Raw genomic sequence first — 23,684 nt, 5'->3', positions numbered from 1 at the left:
CTTGTTGTCTGTTGATTTGTTTATGATGGCCATTCTCACCAAGGTGAAGTGGTATCTCATGTCCTTTTAATTTGCATCTCTCCAATGGCTAGTGATACTGAGCATCTTTTCACATGTCTCCGGGCCCACTATATGTCCTCCTTGGAAAAGTGTCTGTTCAGGTACTTTGCTCATTTTGTAATTGGGTTGTTTGTCTTCTTAGTGTAGAGTCATATGAGTTCTTTATATATTTTGGAGATCAAACTCCTGTTTGAGGTATCATTGGCAAATATGTTTTCCCATATAGTTGGTTCTCTTTTCATTTTAATGCTGTTTTCTTTAGCCATGAAGAAGCTTTTTATTTTGATGAGATCCCATTTGTTTATGATTTCTTTTATGTCACTTACTCTACGGGACATATCAGTGAAAATATTGCTGGATGGAATATATGAGGTTTTCCTGCCTATGTTCTCCTCTAGGACTTTAATGATGTCACAACTTATATTTAAATCTTTTCTCAAACTTGAATTTATTTTTGTGTATGGAGTAAGTTGGTAATCGAGTTTCATTTTTTGCATGTAGCAGTCCAGATCTCCCAACACCATTTTTTAAAAAATAATTTTATTTAGTTATTTTTCAAGTACAGTTTTTTGTCTATTACTCCCATCCCAGCCCGCCCCCACCCCATCTTCCCCACCTCCCTCCCATTTCCACCCCCTTAGTTCTCATCCCTGTGTCCTTCATATTTGTTCCTCCAAATCCCTCCCCTTTTTCCCCCTTAAATTCCCTTCCCTCTCACCTCTGGTCACTGTCCCTCTGTTCTCTATTTCAGTGTCTTTGTTTTTATTCTGCTTGCTTGATTGTTTTGTTGTTTAATTTCCTGTTAAAGGTGAGATCATATGGTATTTGTCTTAAAACACCTGGACTATTTCACTCAGCATAATGCTTTCCAGTTCCATCCATGCTGTTGCAAAGGGTAGTAGCTCCTTCTTTCTCTCTGCTGCATAGAATTCCATTGTATATACGTACCACAATTTTTTGATCCATCCATTTACTGACTGGCACCTAGGTTGCTTCCAACTCTTGGCTATTGTAAATTATGCTGCTATGAACATTGTGGTGCATAGGTTCTTTGAAATTGATGTTTTAGGATTTCTAGGATATAATCCTAGCAGTGAAATTGCTGGGTCAAAAGGCAGGTCGATTTTTAGTTTTCTTAGAAAATTCCAAGCCCTGGCTGGCGTAGCTCAGTGGATTGAGCACGGGCCTGCAAACCAGAGGATTGCGGTTCGATTCCCAGTCAGGGCACATGCCTGGGTTGCAGACCAGTTCCCTGCAGGCTATTTCCCAGCAGGGGAAGCACTAGAGGCAACCATACATTGATGTTTCTCTCCCTCTCTCCTTCCCCTCTAAAGATAAATAAATAAAATCTTAATTACTGAACCTTTAAAAAAAAAAAAAAGAAAATTCCATACTGTTTTCCATAATGGTTGTACCAGTCTGCAATCCCACCAACAGTGAACTAAGGACCACTTTTCCCCACAACCTCTCCAACATTAGTAGTTTGTTGCTTTGTTTATTATAGCCATCCTGACAGGTGTAAAGTAGTATCTCACTGTAGTTTTAATTTTCATCTCTCTGAGAGCTAATGATATTGAGCATCTCTTCATGTGTCTCTGGATCTTCTGTATGTCCTCCTTGGAGAAGTGTTTGTTCAAGTCCTTTTCCCGTTTTTTAATTGGGTTGGATGTCTTCTTAGAGTGGAGTCCTGTGAGTTCTTTCTATATTTTGGAGATTAAACCTTTGTCTGAGGTATCATTGGCAAATATGTTTTCCCATACAGTTGGTTGTCTTTTTAATTTAATACTGTTTTCTTTAGCCACGCAGAAGCTTTTTATTTTGATGAGATCCCATTTGTTTATTCTTTCCTTTATGTTCTTTGCTCTAAAGGACATATCAGTAAATATGTTGCTGTGTGAAATATCTGAGACTTTCCTGCCTATGTTCTCCTCTAGGACTTTAATGGTGTCACGGCTTATATTTAAGTCTTTTATCCACCTTGAATTTATTTTGGTGTATGGTGTAAGTCTGTGCTCAAGTTTCATTTTTTTTGCACGTAGCTGTCCAGTTCTCCCAACACCATTTGTTCAAGAGGCTATCTTTACTCCATTTTATGTTACTGCCCCCTTTGTCAAATATTTTTTTAATTATATTTGTTTATCTTTAGAGAGGAAGGGAAGGAGAGAGGGAGAGAAACATCAATGTATGGTTGCCTTCGTGCATCCCCTGCTGGGAACTGGCCTGCAGGGAACTAGCCTGCAACCCAGGCATGTGCCCTGACTGGGAATCGAACCTTGATTGTCTGGTTCGGAGGCCCCCGCTCAATCCACTGAACTACACCAGCCAGGGCCCCTTTGTCAAGTATTAATTGACTGTAGAGAGTTGGGTTGATTTCTGGGCTCTCTATTCTGTTCCATTGATCTATGAGCCTGTTTTTATGCCAGTACCAGACTGTTTTTGATTACAGTGGCCTTGTAATACAGTTTGATATCAGGTATTGTGATCCCTCCTACTTTGTTCTTCTTTCTCAAAAGGGCAGCTGCTATTCGGGGTCATTTATGGTTCTATATAAATTTTTAAAGTGTTTGTTCTGTGTCTGTGAAATATGCCATTGGTACTTTAATAGGTATTGCATTGAATCTGTATATTGCTTTGGGTAGTATGGACATTTTGATGATGTTAATTCTTCCAATCCATGAACAAGGTATATGTTTCCATTTGTTCATATCTTCCTTGATTTCTTTCTTCAGGGCTGTGTAGTTTTCTGCATACAGGTCTTTTATCTCCTTGGTTAGGTTTATTCCCAGATATTTTATTTTACTTTTTGCTATATCAAATGAGATTTTTTTCCTTATTTCCGCTTCTGCTGATTCATTGTTAGTATACAAAAATGCCTTTGATTTCTGGATATTGACTTTATATCCTGCTGTTTTGCCAAATTCATTAATTAGTTCCAGCAGTTTTTTTGTAGAGTCTATAGGATTTTCCATGTACACTATCATATCATCTGCAAACAGTGACAGTTTTGTTTCCTCCTTTCCTATTTGGATGCCTTTTATTTCCTTTTCTTGCCTAATCACTGTGGCTAAAACTTCCAATACTATATTGAATAGAATTGGTGAACGTGGACATCCTTGTCTTGTTCCTGATCTTACTGAAAAAGCTTTTCATTTTTTCCCATTGAGAATGATATTGGCTCTAGGTCTCACATATATGGCCTTTATTATATTGAGGAATGCTGCCTCCATTCCCATTTTGCTGAGTGCTTTTATCATAAATGGGTGTTGTACTTTATCAAAAGCTTCTTCCGCGTCTATTGATATGATCATGTGGTTTTTGTCTTTGCTTCTGTTTATTTGATGAATTACATTTACTGATTTGGGAATGTTGAACCATTCTTGCAGGCCTGGGATGAATCCCACTTGGTCATGGTGTATGATCTTTCTGATATATGTGGGATGCCATTTGCCAGTACCTTGTTGAGGATTTTAGCATCTATGTTCATCAGCGATATTGGCCTGAAGTACTCTTTCTTTGTTACGTCTCTATCTGGTTTTGGAATTAGGATGATGCTGCCGACATAAAAAGAATTTGGGAGTTTTCCATCCTTCTGGATTTTTTGGAATAGTCTGTGGAGAATAGGGGTTAGCTCTTCCTTAAATGCTTTGTAGAATTCTCCTGTGAAACCATCTGGTCCAAGGCTTTTGTGTGATGGGGGTTGTTTGATTACCGCTTCAATTCCATTTGCTGTTATTGGTGTGTTTAGATTTTCTGCTTCTTTTTCACTGAGTTTTGGAAGATTGTATTTTTCTAGAAATGTGTCCATTTCCCCTAGGTTCTCAAATTTCTTGGCATACAGTTCTTCATAGTAATTTCTTACAATCCCTTCTATTTCTGTGGTATCAGTTGTAATCTCTCCTTTTTCATTTCTGATTGTGTTTATTTGTGTCCTCTCTCTTCTTTTCTTGATGGGCCTACTTAAAGGCTTGTCTATTTTGTTTATCTTCTCAAAGAATTAACTCCTGGATTCATTGATTCTTAGAATTGTGCTTTTTGTCTCTATGTCATTTAGTTCTGCTCTAATCTTGGTTATTTTCTTCCTTCTGATTGCTCTGTGCTGTCTTTGTTGTTGTTTCTCAAATTCTTGCAGGCGTAGGGTTAGGTTGTTTGTTTGAAATGTTTCTATCTTCTTTAGGTAGGCCTGTATTGCTATAAACTTCCCTCTCAAGACTGCCTTGGCTGTGTCCCATAAGTTTTCGGTTGTTGTGAGTTCATTTTCATTTGTTTCCAGAAACTTTTTGATTTCTTCCCTCATTTCATTCTTGACCCATTTGTTGTTTAATAGCATACCATTCAGTCTCCATGATTTTGGGTGCTTTGGGTTTTTTCCTTTGGGGTTGGTTTCGAATTTCAGTCCCTTGTGGTCAGAGAAAATGCTTGGTATGATTTCAATTTTCTTGAATTTGTTGAGGCTCGTTTTGTGTGCTATCATGTGGTCTATCTTTGAAAATGTTCCATGTGCATTTGAAAAGAATGTGTATTTAGCTTCTTTTGGATGAAGGGCTCTATATATATCAGTTAAGTCCATTTCCTCTAGGGTGTTGTTTAATGTCGCAATATCTTTGTTGATATTTTGTTTGGAAGATGTGTCCATTTTTGATAGTGGGGTTTTAAAATCCCCTACTATAATTGTGTTGCTGTCAATATCTTTCTTGAAGTCCTCTAAGATTTTCTTTATATATTTGTGTGCTCTTATGTTGGGTGCATATATATTTATGAAGTTAATGTCTTCTTGGTGGATTCTTCCCTTGAGTATAATGAAGTAACATTCTGGGTCTCTCTTTATGGACCTTTTTTTGATGTCTATTTTGTCTGATATGAGAATTGCTACCCCAGCTTTTTTTTTCTTGTCCATTTGCTTGGAAAATTTGTTTCCAGCCTTTCACTTTTAGTCTGTGATGGTCTTTTGTCCTGAGGTGGGTCTCTTGTAGGCAGCATATGTGAGGGTCATGCTTTCTTATCCATTGAGCTATTCTGTGTCTTTTGATTGGAGCATTTAATCCATTTACGTTTAAGGTTATTATTGATAGGTACTTATTCATTGCCATTTTTGTACCTGTATTCCTCTCTGTCTCTCACTTTTCCTTCCTTTCCTTAAAGCAGTCCTTTTAGTATTTCTTGTAGGACTGGTTTGGTGGAGGCATATTCTTTTAGATTTCTTTTGTCTTGGAAGCTCTTTATTTGGCCATCTATCTTGTTTGAAAGCCTTGCTGGGTAAAGTAGCCTTGGTTGTAGGCCTCTGGTTCTCATTACTTAGAATATTTCTTCCCATTCTCTTCTTGCTTGGAGTGTTTCCATTGAGAAGTCAGTAGCTAACCTTATTGGGGCTCCCTTGTATGTTACTTCTTTTTTCTCCCTTGCTGCCTTTAAGATTCTCTCTTTGTCTTGGAATTTTGCCATTTGATGATGATGTGTCTTGAAGAGGGCCTCCTTGGGTTCCTCTTGATTGCGACTCTCTGTGATTCCTGAGTTTGTGTGACTTTTTCTCTCATCATATTAGGGAAATTTTCTCTCATTACTCTTTCAAATATGTTTTCTATCCCTTGTTCTTCTTCTCCTCCTTCTGGTATCCCTATTTTTCGGATATTATTACGTTTCATATTGTCTTGTATTTCTCTTAATCCCTCTTCATTCTTCCTGAGTTTCTTTTCATTTTTCTGCTCTTTCTGTGAGATGCTTTCTACTTTGTCCTCCAGCTCACTAATCCTATCCTCCGCCTCTTCTGTCCTACTTTTGAAACTATCTACTGTGTTCTTCAATTCAGAGATTGTATTTTTCATTTCCTCCTGTCCCTTGCTGATAGTTTCTATTTCCTTTTTCATGTTGATATAGTTTGTGGTGAGATCATTGTAGCTCCCCTGTAGTTTTTGGTAGCTCATTGTGAGCTCTTTGAACTTTGTGATAACCAGTGCTTTGAATTCACTATCTGATTGTTGATTAGCCTCTATTTCATCTAATATTCTTTCTGAAGCTTCTGCTTTTTCTTTTATTTGGGGAATGTTTCTTTGTCTTCCCATTGTTTGTGAGACTCTTCTTGTTAGCCTCAGCTTCTAAAATTGATCTGTTCTGACTCCCTGGGTTTATGTTGTGAACCTCTGTGGTATAATACCTGTGAATTTCAGTGGTGCAGACTCCTTCGGGTATCTTGATGTCCTCTGTTTCCACTTACTCCTTTTTTCGTGTATGTGTAAACATTTGGAGGGGGAGGCAAAATGGTTTATGACAGCATAAGAGTTTTTTATGACATTTACAGTCACAGCCGGTAGACAGAGACAGGCGATCTTTAGGCTATATATTGTGTTAACCGTATTCTTCCACTCAACTTGCCACTTTTACGAGAGGATGGACAAAAGATTAGCTTCTTTTTGGGGAGGGAAGGCTTGTTAGTTGTAACTAGAAAGCAGTGAGGTTTTAGATGGTCAGATTTTGAGGTAAGGTGAGTGTACGGAACAGTAAATAGGTGTAGTGTGTGAGCAAATAGAGTTAATCACTACAGTGATAGAATTCAGGGACCTGTACAATGGGCTAAGATCCGGGAGATGTGTTGTGAAGTATTTACTGTTGTATAGATCAGCTATTATTTACTCTAATATTAGAGCAGCACTCGTATAACAATCTCTATGTGATCTGTCTGAGTAGGGGGTATAGAGCTTTAGGTAGTGTGTTAAAGGAAAACAAGTGGTGTGGAGTTTAGAGGATTAGCAAAGCACTGTGGAGGAAAGGACAGGGGGAGCCTGTCTAATAATACACTATAACTACTCAAGACTGAGAAGCCTATACAGAAAGAGGAGGAATACAGAGATATTATTAAAATATAAAAGTGAGAATAATGAAAAAATATGCAACACCTCGTGGTTTCTTTGCTATCGCAAAGTGAAATTTGTCTCTCTGTTTCTCCTGTTGAGATGCCCCCTCTTTGGGTCCCATTCTGGTCCTTTCACAGTTCCTAGCTGTTTGTGTCTCTTGTGGGTAAAAGGAAACGAAGCAACAAACAAACAATCAAACAAAAAGGCAGGAGAAGGGAGGCAAAAGCGATGAGTTTAAGAGGAAAGGAAGGACTAAAACACGGAAAAAGAAAGGAGAGGAACGAAGTATAGAAAGATAAAGCAGTGATAAAATTTAAAAAATATATAAGATTAGTAAACAAATGCACAAACAAGTTACTAAAAAAAGGGGGGAAAAAACCCCAAACAAACAAACAAACCAACAGCAACAAAAGAAACAATAACAACAACAGAGAAACCCTTCCCTTGTTGGTTTCAAACTGTCCAGACTGGTTTTTCTGGTTGCGGCAGGATCTCTCTGTGGGCTTGGATACTGGCGCGAGCGTGCGCACCAGCCAGGCTACCAGATTGGGGTGTGGGCACCTGCACACTCGCCCAGCTGCTTGGGTCCCACGCGTTCTGGCATGGTCCTTCCCGGTCCTGAGACAGGACTCAACCGCTTCTGCACCTGTGCACACTGGCCAATTGAAAACGGCAAGGCACTTCCCAGTCCTGTGTGGGGACTCAAGAGGCTTCTGCACCTGTGTGCACCTGCCAAGCCATCTGGGATCCGGGAAACCAGCAGGGCGCTTCCTGGTCTTGTGGCGCCAACCCCTAAGTCTCGGTGCCCGAGAGACCGCCAGGCAGTCTGGGATCCGCGAAACCAGCAGGACGCTTCCCAGTTCTGTGTTGCCGACCCCTAAGTGTCCGTCTCCGCCGGGTCTTCAGGGACCTGCGAAACCGGCAAGGCGCTTCCCAGTTCCCTGGCAGTGGCTCAGAGACCTCCGGGTGGCCAGGCTGGCTGGGAGCCAAGAAACTGGGAGGGTGCTTCCCAGTCCTGTGGCGAGTCCCCAAATGCCTCTGCCTTCCCCCTGGTTCGCTGCAAGGCCGGGTGGGAAGCAAGCTGAGCTGTCCTGGCAGGAGAACACCTCAGTCCACTTTAAAAAAAAAACCAAAACTCTCCAGACAGCCTGCCTCTCAGTCCAGCCCAGTCCCCAGCAACACCAGTGAGGCCAATGCCCTCTCAGTTCTCCCAGGCTTGCGACCACAGAGTCTGCAGTTGAACCGGGCCCTGTGTCTTTGTAACCCTCCCTGATAATGCAAGCAGGCAAGCAGACAGGTCTCTGCCCAGTGTTGTTCAGTTTTGCTTATACAGGGAGCAGGGAAGCTGCTGGCCCGTGCTGGTGGCCACTGGGGCCACTGGGTGCTCAGGCTCCTGTGGCAGACACCTCTGGTGTTGGTCTCAGACCGATGGCTCTGGTCCCTGGCCATAGAGGCAGCACTGGGACCACCTGGCCGGAGGCGCCGGCCCCCACAGCTGCTTTGTCTTTACTCTGGTCCCGAAGACCCCACTGACCTGCTGATTTCTGGTGTTTCAGCGTCCATCACAATCTCTGTTCTTTTAGTTTCACAAATGCTGGATAACTGATGGATTAGTGCACTGCTTCTCTATAGATCTGCCAGGATTTTCACCCATGAGTAGGGGAGCTAGAATCCGCTCCATCTCACTCCGTGGCCATCCTCCCAGCACTCCAACACCATTTGTTGATGAGGCTTTTTTACTCCATTTTATGCTGCTGCCCCCTTTGTCAAATATTAATTGAGCATAGAAACTTGGGTTTATTTCTGGGCTCTCTAATCTGTTTCATTGGTCTATGTGTCTGTTCTTAGGCCAGTACCAGGCAGTTTTGATTAGCATGGTGTTGTACATGCTACAGTGTGATATCAGGTTTTGTGATCCCTTCTACTTTGTTCTTCTTTCTCAAAATTGTTACAGCTATTTGGGGTCACTTATAGTTCCATACAAATTTCTGAAATGTTTATTCTATATCTGTTAAATATGTCATTGGTACTTTAATAGGGATTGCATTGAATCTACAAATTGCTTTGGGTAGTATGAACATTTTGATGATGTTGATTCTTTGCATCAATGAACATGGTACATGCTACCACTTGTTTGTGTCTTCCTAAATTTCTTTCTTCAGTCTTGTGTAGTTTTCTGAGTACAGGTCATTTACCTCCTTGGTTAGGTTTATTCGTAGGTACTTTATTTTTCTTGTTGCTGTATCAAATGGGATGTTTTTTCCTACTTCTCTTTCTGATATTTCATTGTTGGTGTTCAAAAATGTCTTTGATTTCTGGATATTCACTTTGTATCCTTCTGTTTTGCCAAATTCACTTGTTAAGTCGAGTAGTTTTTTGGTGAACACTATAGGATCTTCTATGTACACTATCATGTCATCTGCAAACAATGAGTTCTGCTTCCTCCTTTCCAATTTGGATTCCTTTTACTTCTTTTTCTTGCCTGATTGCTGTGGCTAGGACTGCTAATATTATGTTGAATAGCAGTGGTGAAAGCAGACATCCTTGTCTTTTTCCTGATCTTAGAGGGAAAGCTTTTAGTTTTTGTCCATTGAGTATGATGTTGGTTGTAGGTCTCTCATATATGGCCTTTATTATGTTGAGGAATGCTCCCTCTATTCCCTCTTTGCTAAGTGTTTTTATCATGAATTCATGCTGTACCTTATCAAATGCTTTTCCCGTATCTATTGATATGATCATGTGATTTTTGTCTTTGCTTTTGTTTATGTGGTGTATTACATTTATTGATTTGCGAATATTGTACCATCCTTGCATCCCTTAGATGAATCCCACTTGATCATGGTGTGTGATCTTTTTAATGTATTGTTGGATGTGGTTTGCCAATATTTTGTTGAGGATTTTAGTATCTATGTTTATCAGTGATATTGGCCTTAAGCTTTCTTTCTTTGTTATGTCTTTATCTGGTTTTTGGATTAGAATGATGCTGGCTTCATAAAGAATTCAGGAGTATTCTGTCTTCTTGGATTTTTTTGAATAGTCTGTGAAGGATAGCGGTTAGCTCTTCCTTAAATGCTTTGTAGAAATCCGTTAAACCATCCAGTCCAGGGCTTTTGTGGGATGGGATTTTTTTTTTATTACTGCTTCAATTTCATAAGCTGTTATGGTCTGTTCAGGCTTTCTGCTTCATCTTCATTCAGTTTGGGAAGATCATATTTTCTAGAAATTTGTCCATTTTACCTAGGTTTTCAAATTTCTTGGCACATAGTTTTTCATAGTAATTTCTTACAATCCTTTGTATTTCTGTGGTATCAGTTGTAATCTCTCCTGAGGAAGAGATCTTTGGATAACATTTTCAATAGGGTGGCTTTGGGAAAGCCTTAAGACAGGAGTGTCCAACCTTTTGGCATTTGGGCCACACTAGAAGAAGAGTTGTCTTGAGCCATAGTAAATACAGAAACACTAGCAAAAACTGATGAGCAAAAAAAAAAAAAAAGTTCATGCATAATTTTCATGGTATTTGCCACCACCAAAAATATGCAAAAAAGTTCTCACATAATAACCCTAATTATGTAGCAGCCCTTTCAACAATGTTTTAAAATCATTGAGCAGGTCCCAAGTTTGTGATCATTGATATAGAAAATGTACATATCTAAGTAATATAAATTAGTATAAAATTTAGTGATAAAACTAAGTAATGTTTTAAGTAAATTTACGATTTCGGGTTGGGCCACATTCATAGCTATCCTGGACCACAAGGTGGCCACCTCTGTATTAAGATTTTAAGTTCATTTCTTTGAAGGGTTCTGAATGTGAAGTAAGTTTAGTAAGTTTAAATTTAATGAGAACCAACACTTGTGGTAAATTGTTGTAATTCTTTAACAGAGGTTCATAACAAATTAAGTAATAAATGACAAAATTTTCTCTAAGAGACCTCCAGCTGCAAAAATACCTACTATTTCCTAATTTAAGGGTGAGCAAACTTTCAAAATTGTGGAGTAAGATTTCTCTGATGTGAATATGCAGGAAATGTTGATCTGCTGCTTATCCATCATTAATTCTCTTGAATGGAAATAAGGTCTTACAATGATATCCCTCACCAGTAACAGCAATAAAAAGAAAATAGTTTGGTAAAGCATCCACACCAAGTACTCTCTTTAGAAAATGTAGATATAATCTCAGTGCTTTATAATTCAAACCATACACTCCCAGGCAAAAGTACATATACGAAAAGCAGTTCAAGTGTAATAATGTACAGTGGAAGACAACTCCACAAGAAAACTCACCACCACGTCTCCCTCCTGTGGAAGGCTGTTGGCTGGCAGTCTGTTTTTCTCCTCATTGTTATGGTAGAGAGCTCCATCATTTCTCATCACCAGGCTGTGCACATCTCGGCCAAGAGGAATCTGATTCAAGTTAACTTTCTGAGTTGCAACACCAACACCCCAGATTCCTAAAAATATAATGATATTTCTAAAAATACAATGAACTATTTGTTGTTAATTTTTTACCCCCCAAGAAGTCTTTAAAAAGTAGTGTACAAATTATACTATGTTCTCTGCAGACTTAGTATAGCCTAGGAGATAAGAAAGAGAGTGGGCTCTGGAGTTGTATTGCCTAGGGTTAAATCCTGATGTAGCTATGTCATCTTTGTTAAGTTAGTTATGGTCTCTTTGCTTACTTATCTGTGCATTGTGTATTCCAACAGTACTTACCTTACAAGGTTATTATAAGACATAGTGAGATAATTCAAGTAAAGCACTTGGAATTGTGTACATACTCCAAAAAAATGGGTAAATAAAGCACAGAATAAATATCTAAAAATATATAGCTATTTTCATTATTATTTTTTCTAAAAAGGTTTTTTAGAATCTACCCATTGAATTTAAATGGCATGGGGTTCTATTTCTAGCACTATCTTGAAGAATTGGAAATTATTATCTTTAGTTTTTGCATCTATATTATGTGACACATAATACATGACTTGGTCAATATCATGGAGAAGAGAAAATTATTGATAAAGTGTAAAATCATTTTCTTATCCAATAGTTAAATCAGTGAATTTAAAGCCTTTTGGACTAAGCTGACTTTTAAAGCAAGCAGCTCTTCTCTTAACCAGCCAAACACAATACCTAGATCTCTGGATTTTGCCTCAAACCATCTCCTTCCAGTTCTTATCAAAATCAGGACAGTCTGTATAAATGGAAGAAGATATGAAGACCACCTTATCAGTCAATTTTTCTGGATTGAGTGAGACCATCAAAATGCTGCATGTCTGAACTTCACAGTATTGTCCTCTTAAATAATTTGACTATTATAATTTATCCTCTAAAGTGGGATAATTTTAAGAGTAACAAATGGAAATATAATTAATTTCAAAGGACAACAGTTCTAATAGTGTTATTAGAACTGCTAAAGAACAGTGCATGCTGTAATATACTTTGGCACAATTGTCTCAAGCTTTCTTTGAGATCCATACTACAAACCCCAGCAACACATTTATCCTAGGGATATCATCCTTTACAGAGAATTCACGTACAAATTTGTGTTAGGTTTCAGGCTCAAGAAAATATTTGCTTCTCTGGAAAAAAGGTATGTTATACTTCAAAAGATCACGGTAACCACAGACATTTTGTAGCCAGTGAATCAACTTATAATAACAATTCAGTGGAGGACAGATTGTATTTATTGCATATGGGGGACAATTTTCTTATTGCATAAGAAAATCAGTATTTAAAAATAATTAGAAAAACAATCTTCACAGGAACATTTTATATCATTCAAGCCAGTTGGGTAAGAGTAGGATTGATTTACTTCACTCTAGTTTTCCTATTCTGTACCTATATTACTCATGCTATATTTCACTAGAAGTTTCTTCATAATAAAGCTTTAAAAAATGTTTTCCCTATATTCAAATGTCACAAGTTAACTGATTATTAGCTATAATACTCATGTAGAATTGTTATACAATTCAAGAAACTCCATAAAATTTAAAAGAAAGCATGGACTTTAGACTTCTGTCAGAATTCTAAATCTGCTGATTACTTCAGATAAGAGTAAATCAGGGTATCTTAACAAGAATTAAGAGAAAAATTCAGGATAATAAAACTGATGTTATTCTAAGAAGTAGGATCTACACATTAAATGGTCAACCAAATGAAATATTGCACCTGCCATTAATAATTATATTAGTAATAATGTTAGAGCCTCACAATGATCTAGTATGTCCTGTCTTTAAAACACTTCCACAAAACATAGCTCATATAGATGAGAAAACTAATTTAATTAAATAATTAAATTAGAATCACACAAGAGAGAAAATGCCTTCTAAATTTAGAGCTTTTTTATTACCTCATTGAACTTTATATATTGAAAATTATTCCTAATATTTTGAATGATTAGGACTTTTAATAATAAAGTACCATTATACCAACCTGTGGACTGGATTTTGAATTCAAAGTAGCTTTTGTTTTGATGTAAAGGTGCACTGGCTAAACAACCTCCTGTTCCACATATTCTTCTTCCATTTTTTACAATAACAACATCTGTTCCTAAACAAAAAATTCAGACACTGTGTAAAGTTTTATATTTTCTTATTCAACAATTAAGGTTAATTTCTGTTTCATTTTTTTCTTAAAGATTTTATTTATATATTTTTAGGCAGAGAGGAAGGAAGGGAGAAAGAGAGGGAAACATCAATGTGTGGTTGCTTCTCGTGTGCCCCCCACCAGGGACCTGACCTGCAACCCAGGCATGTGTCCTGACTGGGAATTGAACCAGTGACCCATTGGTTTGCAGGCCAGTGTTCAATCCACAAAGCCACACCAGCCAGGGCTCTGTTTCACTTTTAACTCTCGGTCTACAAAAAACAAGGACACTAAGTATACTCTGATATATGGAAATAATAAATTATATTAAATATTTAATTCCCTGTTTTTTTTCTGAGAGAACATTTATACTTAATATTCATTTGTGGCTACAAATCCTGTTTAATTAGGCAGTTTCAAACTCTGAATTATGCAGAGTATTTAAAATACTTTAAAAATAGAAATAAACTTTATTTTTAGCCAATGGATCAATTTGATAGTTTCATAAATCTCTTAATTGAAATAAAAGCATAAATACTTAGAGAGTTTCATAAATTGGTATAATTTTCAATTCAATCCAAATGAATTAAAACAATCTACTAAAAACTGGCTGAATATCTACTAAGTACAAAGTACTATGCTAGTGCATTAGTCAAGTAGTATACAGAATATGGACAGAAATAGTCTTTGTTCTTGAGATAGCTAACACTGAAAAATGGTAATTTTAGGATCTTAAAAATGTTTATAAGATAGCTGCTGTCAATCATATTGCAAATATGTAAAAAAAGGTTTAACATCACTAAAAGCACTTTATTCCCATAGTAATTTTTAGTTTAGTTCAAATAACATTTGATAAATGAGACAGAAAAATTGTCTCTTTTTTAAGGAAAAATATTGACATCTTTATTCTATTACTCATCTATTTATGCAATATGCATTTACTGAATACCTTTTATATAGGCATTGCGGGAAGAGCTATGGGAAATGAAAAGAATAAAAGGTAGACTTGTCTTCAGATTTCATTCTGGTAAAAGAAATATCAAAAATCAAAGTAGTACATATACAAATTAATGTTTTAGTAGCTATTACAGGTTATACATACATAACAATAATTTACAAAGACTTCATTTAATCTTCCCAATAATCCTTCAAAATAGGCATAAGTAATTTAATTTCAGATAAGTACACAGAGTCTTAGAGAGGTTAAGTAAATTGAACAAGACAAACAGTTAATAAATGGCACAGGAAGTATTTAGCACCCAGCATGGCTCTAAAACTACCTGTTATGGTATGCCTTGTATACAAAGCAGTCTTCCTTTAAGATAGATTCAAAGAAAATGTTATTAGTCTAGTTATTAGTCTTCACAAATAAAAAATAGTATGATCCATAGGGACAAATGAAATAGTTTGTAAAGATAAAGAAGGTAGTATCACCAGATAGTTCACAGGTAAATTATTTATGTTAGGGAAAAGTACAATTGAGTTTGAATTGATCAATTGGTTTTCTAAACTGATTCAATTTTCTTTGGTTAGGTCTATGTGTCTAAAGCCTGCAAGAAAAATTTCATGTATTCTATAACCCTGGCCAATCTATATACCTTCTTCCAATTTAGGAGGGACCAAAAGTATCATTGCTTTTATAGTGCAGTGGTTCTTATTATCCATAGTGAACCCAGTGAAATTTTTCAACTAGTGAACTTCTACTCCCATTAAGTACAAACAACTCAGTGAGCTGTATGTTTCCTTTAGGTACTGAGAAAAACTGTCTCTTGATGTAAGCCCAATCCAATTCTTTTCTAAACCTTGATTAGGTTAAGAATTTATATCAGGGAATATGAAGAGAATTAATATTACTCTAATATCTATGAAATATCCCATAATACTGAGGCATGTGACTTCCAAGATCTGTGGCCAGCACTACCACTACACTGATAATAAGTTATAAGATAAGCAGATCTGGCTATTAGAACTACATGGGACTCCTGATGGGGTTAAATAAAAACTAGGGCACAGTAACAAAAAGTATGAGCAAGGAGGCAATTATCCCATCAACTCACTATTGAGTTCATGTTTACATAAAAATTATTTGCCTCAAATGCATAATAGATATGCAAAATTTCACCACCAATCACAATTCTAAATTTTCAGATTTTTATCATAGCCACTGATTCTTAAACAAGGTAAAACTAAAATCCTTTTACGATTATTAAAAATTTACTAGCATTCATTTTTTTCTCATTATGTTAACCTCTAAATTCTGAGTAAGTACCTTTAGAAATAATTTACATGTGGCTTCAAAATATACCTCCAGCAGTTTGAACTACAGAGCATCCAGGGCTCAGCTCTTCCCTGATAACAAAGACCATGTAGGACTTGGCATCTAGCAGACACTCAGCAAATAACTGATAGAGAAATGAATGAATAAATATGCTCTGCTAAGCACTTTGGAGTAGATATGTAGCATCTGTTTTCCCTTTCCCAAAAGCTTTTCCTCTAGAAATCAAAACAGTTCCAAGGAAGCTGACTCAATCTCTTGTCTTCAGAGATATGGCTTTGACCTAAATTAAGTCAATCAGTGTGTTCCACATTTCTTGGCCACAGTGATTGAGTGAAAAATGGTTATATGACCTAAGCCACTAAAATCAGAGATAGTCTCAGGACTTTTGCACAAAATGAAGGGGTAAAGACACTCTCTTGTTCTTGTTGGACCTGAATGAGGAAGCCCAGGGAGATGCTGCAAGTCATCACGGAACCCAGTCTTCAGGAATCAACAGCACAAGGAAGAGAAGGAAAGAAACCCAGTCCTTGGCAGCAGAGTCTTTCCTGAAGCTCAAGCTACTTTGTACTTTTTTCAGTTACATGTACCAATAGATTTCACTTATTGTTTTAACAATTCTGAGTTATAGTTTGTGTTACTTGTAACTGAAAGCATCCTAAGTGAAACACATTTTAAAGAATTATGCAAATAAATGGTATTATTTTTCTTAACTGGCAATGCTTTGTGGTTCCCATATATACTAAAATCTTCTAATACCAAGCTTCTACAGTAGATACCTTACTATCTTGGATATCATCCTAAGCTCTTAAGTTAATGGAAGTATCAGAAGACCCCCATTACAATATAGTCTACTCTTAGCTGGAACCACAAAACCAAATTGGAGTACAGTATTATTCTCTATCTTCAATATCATTTCATACCTCCAAGGCACTCTGTGAGGTAGAGGATGTTTCACCAAGAAAGATATTCAGGGAACATTCTGGAGTGCTTGTGAATTGTTAGGAAATTATTTTAAGCATATTCCACTTCTTTAAATACAAAGATCCTATTTGGCTATGGAATTTGTGTAGTTTTATTAATTAGAAATTCGAGGCAAATTTGAGTACAGTCAGAGCACATATAAACACTAACAAAGAGTATGGTTTTAGAAACATCAGACACTTACTAGTAAGTGTCATCTTTTTCAAAGTAGCTACCTTGGGAGATATTCATTTCTAAAAAGTCAATTGACAATTAAATATAGAAGATATGGCAAAAATGCAAATATTTACAAAAACTATGCCACAGAAAGTGACAAAAGAGGAATTCCAAAATGGTTTTAAGCAATGCAACACTACCAAAATAAGTGACAAGTTTAAAAGAGAAAATATTTGTTTGGATATAAAATGTACAGACTGTTTTAAAAACAAGCAATCACATTCTATAGGTTATTTAATATAATCTTTCACATATCCAAATACATGCATACTTGCTCAGTGTGCTTCTCATATTTTCAACTTAAGATGAATTTAGGGCTGAAACATACTCCTAACTCAACAACAAGTCTTTCCTTTCTTGTTATTCAGTTTCTAAAAACAGGTTTCTGCTATGATTGAAGAATTTGAACTTACTGGAAGAATGGTTAAGAACATATTTCATGCAGGTAGAAAATTTGGAGATGACATTATTCTACTGAAAGGTTGCTAAACAGCTTGGGAAAAGTTGAATGAGTACAAATGACCAGCTCTTTAAAGAGAAGAAACCAGAGAAAAGGAATGCTCCAAAGAGCAGACGGCAGTAAATCAAAGTTTGGCAGTAGATAGAAAGAGCTAAGGCTGATCATAAGCTCTAGTAACTACACATGGTTGTCCTTTACTGTGTTCCCAGCAATGCCTGCCACCTGACAGTGACTCAGTTGAATGAATATCATAAATATCAGTTGAATGAATAGATGAAAAGGAAACATTCTCTGTGGGAAATTGAAGGATTTGAACATTCCTGTCTTAAATGATGGATAAGACACAACTTAAAAAGATACACATACATACCTACATATATTTACTTGGAAAAATCCAAGCATTAAATATAAATACCCAGCCCTGGCTGGTACAGCTCAGTGGATTGAGCCCGAGCCTGGGAACCAAAGGATCGCAGTTCAATTCCCAGTCAGGGCACATGCCTGGGTTGCAGGCCAGTTCCCAGCAGGGGACAGAGGAGAGGCAACCATACATAGATATTTCTCTCCCTCTCTCTTTCCCTTCCCCTCTAAAGATAAATGAATAAAATAGAAATAAATACCCATGTACAAAGTGGCATACAATGATCACATTGGCTACAGAAATACAAAAATGTAAGGAAAATCTCGGCTTCTAGAACCAAACTCCAGAAGCATGAAACTATATGGGAAAAGTCTAGGAAACAGAAATAATGTGGTGAAAGAGGCTACATAGGGGAGAGGAAGAATATTAGAAGTTTTATGCCCATTTAAATAGGAAAGTAAGGGACTTCCGCCAAGATGGAGGCATAGGTGGATAAGCTGTGCCTTCTCACACAACCAAGTTTAGAGACAACTAAATATTAGCAACAGAAAACACAGCCAGAACACAGAAAATTGAACTTTTCAGAAGTCTGTTAACAACAAATTCTTCAGCCTGACTGGTAAGGCGTAAAACCAGCAGCTGGTGGAGCGGGGTTGCACAGGAAAACTCGGTCAGACAGACTCAGGCGCGTGGAATCCAAGTGCAGGGTTGGACCTAGTGAGCGACCCAGGGATGACCAAGTGACCAAGCGAGCAACCACGGGGAAATAGCGAGGGAGCAGGACTGCGGGTTGACTGTGGTTGCGCATTGGTGTGCGGATAGACAAGCGAGGGAGTGGGCTATTGGACCAGGACCCAACCGGACCCCGCGGCCAGCAGCAGAGAGGGCGCAGCCATTTCCATGCTCTGACCCCACCTCCACATACAGCATCATAACCCAGCGACTCTGAGTGTCCCGGCCCAGGTGAACCACCTAAGCCTCTGCTCGTCACCCAGTGGCATGAAACAGCAGAGGGTGCCGCCATTTCCCCACGCCCCCACATACAGTGTCACAACCCAGCAACCTGGGAGTCCAAGGCTCTATTCCTCACACTTAAAGGGCATGAACAGACCAAAAATGGCTCAAGAAGATCTCAAAGCCCCAGAGCCTATTAATCTAAGCAATGAAGAAATAGCAAAACTCTCAGACGCACAGTTTAAAACACTGGTCATCAGGATCCTCACAGAACTGGTTGATTATAGTCACAAATTACACAAATATATGAAGGCAAAACTAGTTGAAATGAATTGAATTGCAGAGGAAACCAATAGCAATGAAAAGGAAACTGGGACTCAAATCAATGGAGTGGACCAGAAGAAAGCAAATAATGGCCAAACAGAAAAGAGTCAAGAAGCAAGAATTCAAAGAAATGAGGAGAGTCTTAGGAACCTCCAGGACATCTTTAAACGCTCCAACATCCGAATTATAGGGGTACCAGAAGGAGGAAAGGCACAGCCACCAGTGGAAAACTTTTTTGAACAAATAATAAAGGAGAATTTCCCCAATCTGGCAAAGGAAATAGACTTCCAGGAAATCCAGGAAGCTCAGAGAGTCCCAAAGAAGTTGGACCCAAGAAGGAACACACCAAGGCACATCATAATTATATTAGCCAAAATTAAAATGAAGGAGAGAATCCTAGAAGCAGCAAGAGCTAAGGGGACAGTCACCTACAAAGAAGTCCCCATCAGACTGTCAGCAGATTTCTCAAAAGAGACCTCACAGGCAAGAAGGGGCTGGAAAGAGGTATTCCAAGTCATGAAATCCAAAGACCTACAACCAAGATTGCTCTATCCAGCAAAACTTTCATTTAGAATGGAAGGACAGATAAAGTGCTTCTCAGATAAGATCAAATTCAAGGAGTTCATCATCACCAAGCCCTTATTATATGAAATGTTAAAGGGACTTATCGAAGAAAAAGAAGTTAAAGAAACATGAACAGTGAAAGGACAACAAACTCACAGTTATTAACAACCACACCTAAAACAAAAGCAAACTAAAAGGACAGCTAGATCAGGAGTGGAAACATAGAAATGAAGATCTCAAGGAGGGTTAGCAACAGGGGAGTGGGAGGAGGAGAAAGGGGGAGAAGGTACAGAAAATAAGTAACATAGACAGTAGATAGAAAATAGATGGGGGGGGCAAGAATAGCATGGGAAATATAGAATCTAAAGAACTTGAGACACAAGGACATAAACTAAAGGGGGAGTAATGGTGGGGATGGGGGGTAGGGTGGAGGGGAATGAAGGGGGGAATAGAGCAACTGTAACAGCATAATCAATTAAAAAATTTTAAAAAATAGGAAAGTAAAAAAGATAGATGCAAATGAGCAAAGTGCTGCTTTATTTTAAAATGCCCAACCTGTTGGGAAGAAGCCAATCAGATGAAATTACAACACCTTTAACAGTGACTAAGAAGGAGTCAGGTAATGGGAGGTTTTAGCTTGTAATGGCAGGCTGTGATCTGAGATGCGACTTCAGGCTTCTGCAATTTGTCGTTTTGACTTTAGGTGAGAGGAAAATCACTACCACTAAAACAAGCTTCAATCTGTAACTGATGGGCTAAAGAGAAAGCTGACTACCAGGGCTGAAGGAGCAGGGACCAGACCTAAAGCATTCTGAAGATATACAGGTTTTGATTGGAGCTCAACAGTAAAGTACTGCTGGAAGCACAGCAGACCGCTTCCCATGCCCCAAGCCTGGGCACCTCTGAAGAGCATGCTTATGTTCACTGCAGCTCCGAGGCGAGGGCAGCTCCAAGGAGATTCCTGCGAAATTTCAGAGAAAATGGGTAGGTCCACACAACCACCTCCCGATCACAGGTGCTGGGTAACCTTGAACACAGAACTGGGCCGAGATGGCCTCCGCAGGCGTCTAGCGAAGATTCAAGAGACCAAATGCTGTCAAGGCTGCGTTGCTGTGGGAGGAGCGGAGGGAGGGTGGGAGGAGCAGAGGGGGGGTGCTCAGCAGGGCAGGGCCCTGATGCTTGTGGTCCTCCCTACACACCCCAAACCTCCTACGGTGCCCGAATGGACCGTTGAGCCTGTGGAAAGGAGGGCCCTTACCCATGTGCTGTGTGTCCAACTGCACAGCCGGCATCTCCTTCAGAGGAATATGTCTCGTTCCTTCATCTCTGCAGCACCGCAGGCAGCAGAACACCGAGGCAGCCATCACACTACCCGACTCTGAGCTGCAGTAGACCCTAAACCGCTGTAACACCACCCGCCACCCCTCCTCTCTACCTCCAACCCCCCCGCTGGAACGCTGGAGGTGTCTGGGTGGTGTGCACGGATGGGTACAGCGACACTCCAGGCTGGGAGGGTACAGCACAGGCTGAGGTGTAGCAGGCCTGGACTGAAGAGCTGAGGATCTGCTGTCTGGTGCTGGGCGGGGTCAAGCAGAGCTGGGAAGGAGGCGGGGCTAGTGGCAGGGCGGGGCAAAGGGCCTGAAGGCCTGGAGGGCAGGTGGGGGGAAGGGTGTGCGCCTGTGCGTGGAGGTTTTCTCTTTTGTGGGTGCCGCTCGAGTGCACCCCAATATTGATCGGTTAGGGTGTCTGAGTCCTGTTCACACTGAGGGGTTCTCCGATGCTGTTTTTAAAACTGTGCGCCTTCCACTTCGACAATATTTTTAGGGATGAATTGACAAAGGCAAATCAGGCCTGGGAGTTGATAAGAAAGCTCCACGGTATCCCCCCAATGCTCCCAAGAACTGAAATTTGCCTCCACAGGCAGCCTTCATCCCTCCACGGTGGCTGGTTTCTGAAGAATTTCCTCAAATCCTGAGTAAACACAGGTGCCCCAGAAGTAATACCTGTTAGTGACTGCACCCTGGATGCGCACCCGAGGCTCTAAGTTGGCCCTGATGCATTTTAGGTACAGAGATGATGCTTTCCTTGGCCCTTGGTTTTGTGAGGTCAGGGGGAAGCAGTGGGCTTCTCCGGGAACCGGATCAATCGGGGCGTGGCAGGAGGGTGATTAATGAGCAGCCTCTTCCAAGATCTCCCTTCTTCGTGGACTGAGGGCTTTGAGGAGTATGAAAAGAACATTGGAGACAGCAAGAAGGCTACCGGGCCCCTAAAAGGAGCCCTCTGTTTCTACTGCCTGCTCTTGTCTGCTTCCACGTGAGAGGCTCACACAGTGGTCACACTTCATATCCGAGCCACTTTATCATCTGTCCCTGGACAATTTACCATCTTCAGATATCACTTGGTGTTTGAAATTGACAAACTTAGTATTAACCTGGCTCAAACCTCTGTTCCTAAATAAGGTTTTCATCCTGAAGGATTTCCCAGGGTTTAAGTCTTGGGAAACAAGACACAAAATGCCCACTTAATATGTAGTGGGTTCCTATGTATAACTTTTTAGTGACCTGAGTACAAATATCCTAAATTTTTCTTCACAGAATAAAAGAATTTCTTCAGGGTCTTGGGTCTCTTTGCTGTCAATACAAATGGTGTAGTTTCATTACAACACTTAGGGAAACCTCCAAGTTTTTGTGTTTTGAAATTGTTACTATAGAATTAATAATCAAGGTGATTATTAAACTGGCTGAAGGTAGATCCCCCCCCACTGTCTATAAAGTACCATCTTGGTAATCCTTTTACACATGGAATTTTCTTTTACTGAAACCCTTGACTATTATTCTGAGAAGTATTAGTGTTCTGCTTTCCCTTCCCACCCCCCACCCACAAACTGGGAAAAGGGGAAAGTTGAATACAATGTTGTAGAGAAAATTTTTCTGCCTGTCTGTGAGGTAGGCACTCTTTCACATATGTATCTAATTGGATTTTTGAAAGTTTTCAGGGTGGATATCGTCCTCATTTTATAGGTGAAGGAATAGATTTAGAGGGATTAAATAACTTTTGTAGTTTCAGATGATAAGAAAATTTAAAAGGTAGGATTCAAAGGCCATTAGTATGACTCCTAAAGCTTGAGTTTGCTCCATCAGATCATGCTGCTTCTCAAATTCTGAGATCTAACTCTTGTAATTAGTGCTACAATCCTCTTAAATGTGCTCTATTCAAAATGCAGATTTGCACTTATTTTTTGTGACCTATTAACCTCTATATTGACTGAAAGATGCCATAACTTATGTATAGACAATAAAATTAGTTTTATAAGGTGATATATTTGTTCTGAAATATTATTTAAGTAGTACATATATTAACTATATAATAAACATTCAGGTCATTTAAATTAATCACATCTTCGATGAAAAACCAGAATATTAGATGGTTGTGAATTTGCTATTACTGTACAGGCAGAATTGCCGTAGTCTTCCCTGGCTAGAAAAGTAATCTGCTGGAGCAATGCCCAGAGCACTTTGGCCCCACTGTAGCAACTCAGGTATACTCAGCATAGGAAGCCAGCAAAACCGGTTAGCTCCAGAAACAGACTTCCCTGTCTTGGCAGATGAATACCATCCATGAGCTCATAGTTCTTATTCCTTTTTATATTTAGGATTCTATTATCTTTTCATTACTACTTTCAAAGGAATTATCCTTTCTTCTTGAAAAGTACAGTGCTAAAGTTATTTTGACAGTCTTTCACAGCTATCACTTTAAATAACAATTACAAAAGGTTTTCAAATTGTTAGAAGGTCATTTATCTAAGTCAAAAACAATAACAGAGAATGACTATTTTGAAAAAAAATCTGTCTGCTTCAGCGACATATGCCAGGAACTCTAGAACCGATGGGACAATAATGTAAAGCATGTGTTTTCCAGCTGAGTTTAACACCATGTCAGGGTTTCATTTTTATTTTTAATTAAAAATTCAATTACAGTTGACATTTAATATTATGTTAGTTTCAGGTGTATAGCATAGTGGTTAGACATTTGTATAACTTACAAAGTGATCCCCCTG

At 38.8% G+C, this 23,684-nt stretch overlaps 1 protein-coding gene across 1 annotated transcript in view; it reads right to left on the bottom strand.

Moving 5' to 3' along the window:
* The window catches only part of SPRYD7 (SPRY domain containing 7), a 37,306-nt gene extending 16,108 nt beyond the window's left edge, over positions 1–21,198 (bottom strand). The window contains exons 1-3 of the mRNA XM_053665397.1: positions 20,886–21,198; positions 13,337–13,453; positions 11,189–11,355 (exon numbers count right to left, since the gene is read on the bottom strand). Coding sequence (XP_053521372.1) covers positions 11,189–11,355; positions 13,337–13,453; positions 20,886–20,991 — 390 coding nt within the window. The 5' untranslated portion in view covers positions 20,992–21,198. The remainder of the gene's footprint in view (positions 1–11,188; positions 11,356–13,336; positions 13,454–20,885) is intronic.
* Between the last annotated feature and the right edge of the window lie 2,486 nt (positions 21,199–23,684).

This window comes from Artibeus jamaicensis, unplaced genomic scaffold, assembly GCF_021234435.1.
Source record: "Artibeus jamaicensis isolate MK-2021 breed Jamaican fruit bat unplaced genomic scaffold, CSHL_Jam_final contig_410, whole genome shotgun sequence".
Classification (NCBI taxonomy): domain Eukaryota; kingdom Metazoa; phylum Chordata; class Mammalia; order Chiroptera; family Phyllostomidae; genus Artibeus; species Artibeus jamaicensis.
Note: the sequence above shows the minus strand (reverse complement) of the source record. Positions and strands in the feature narration are given on the sequence as shown.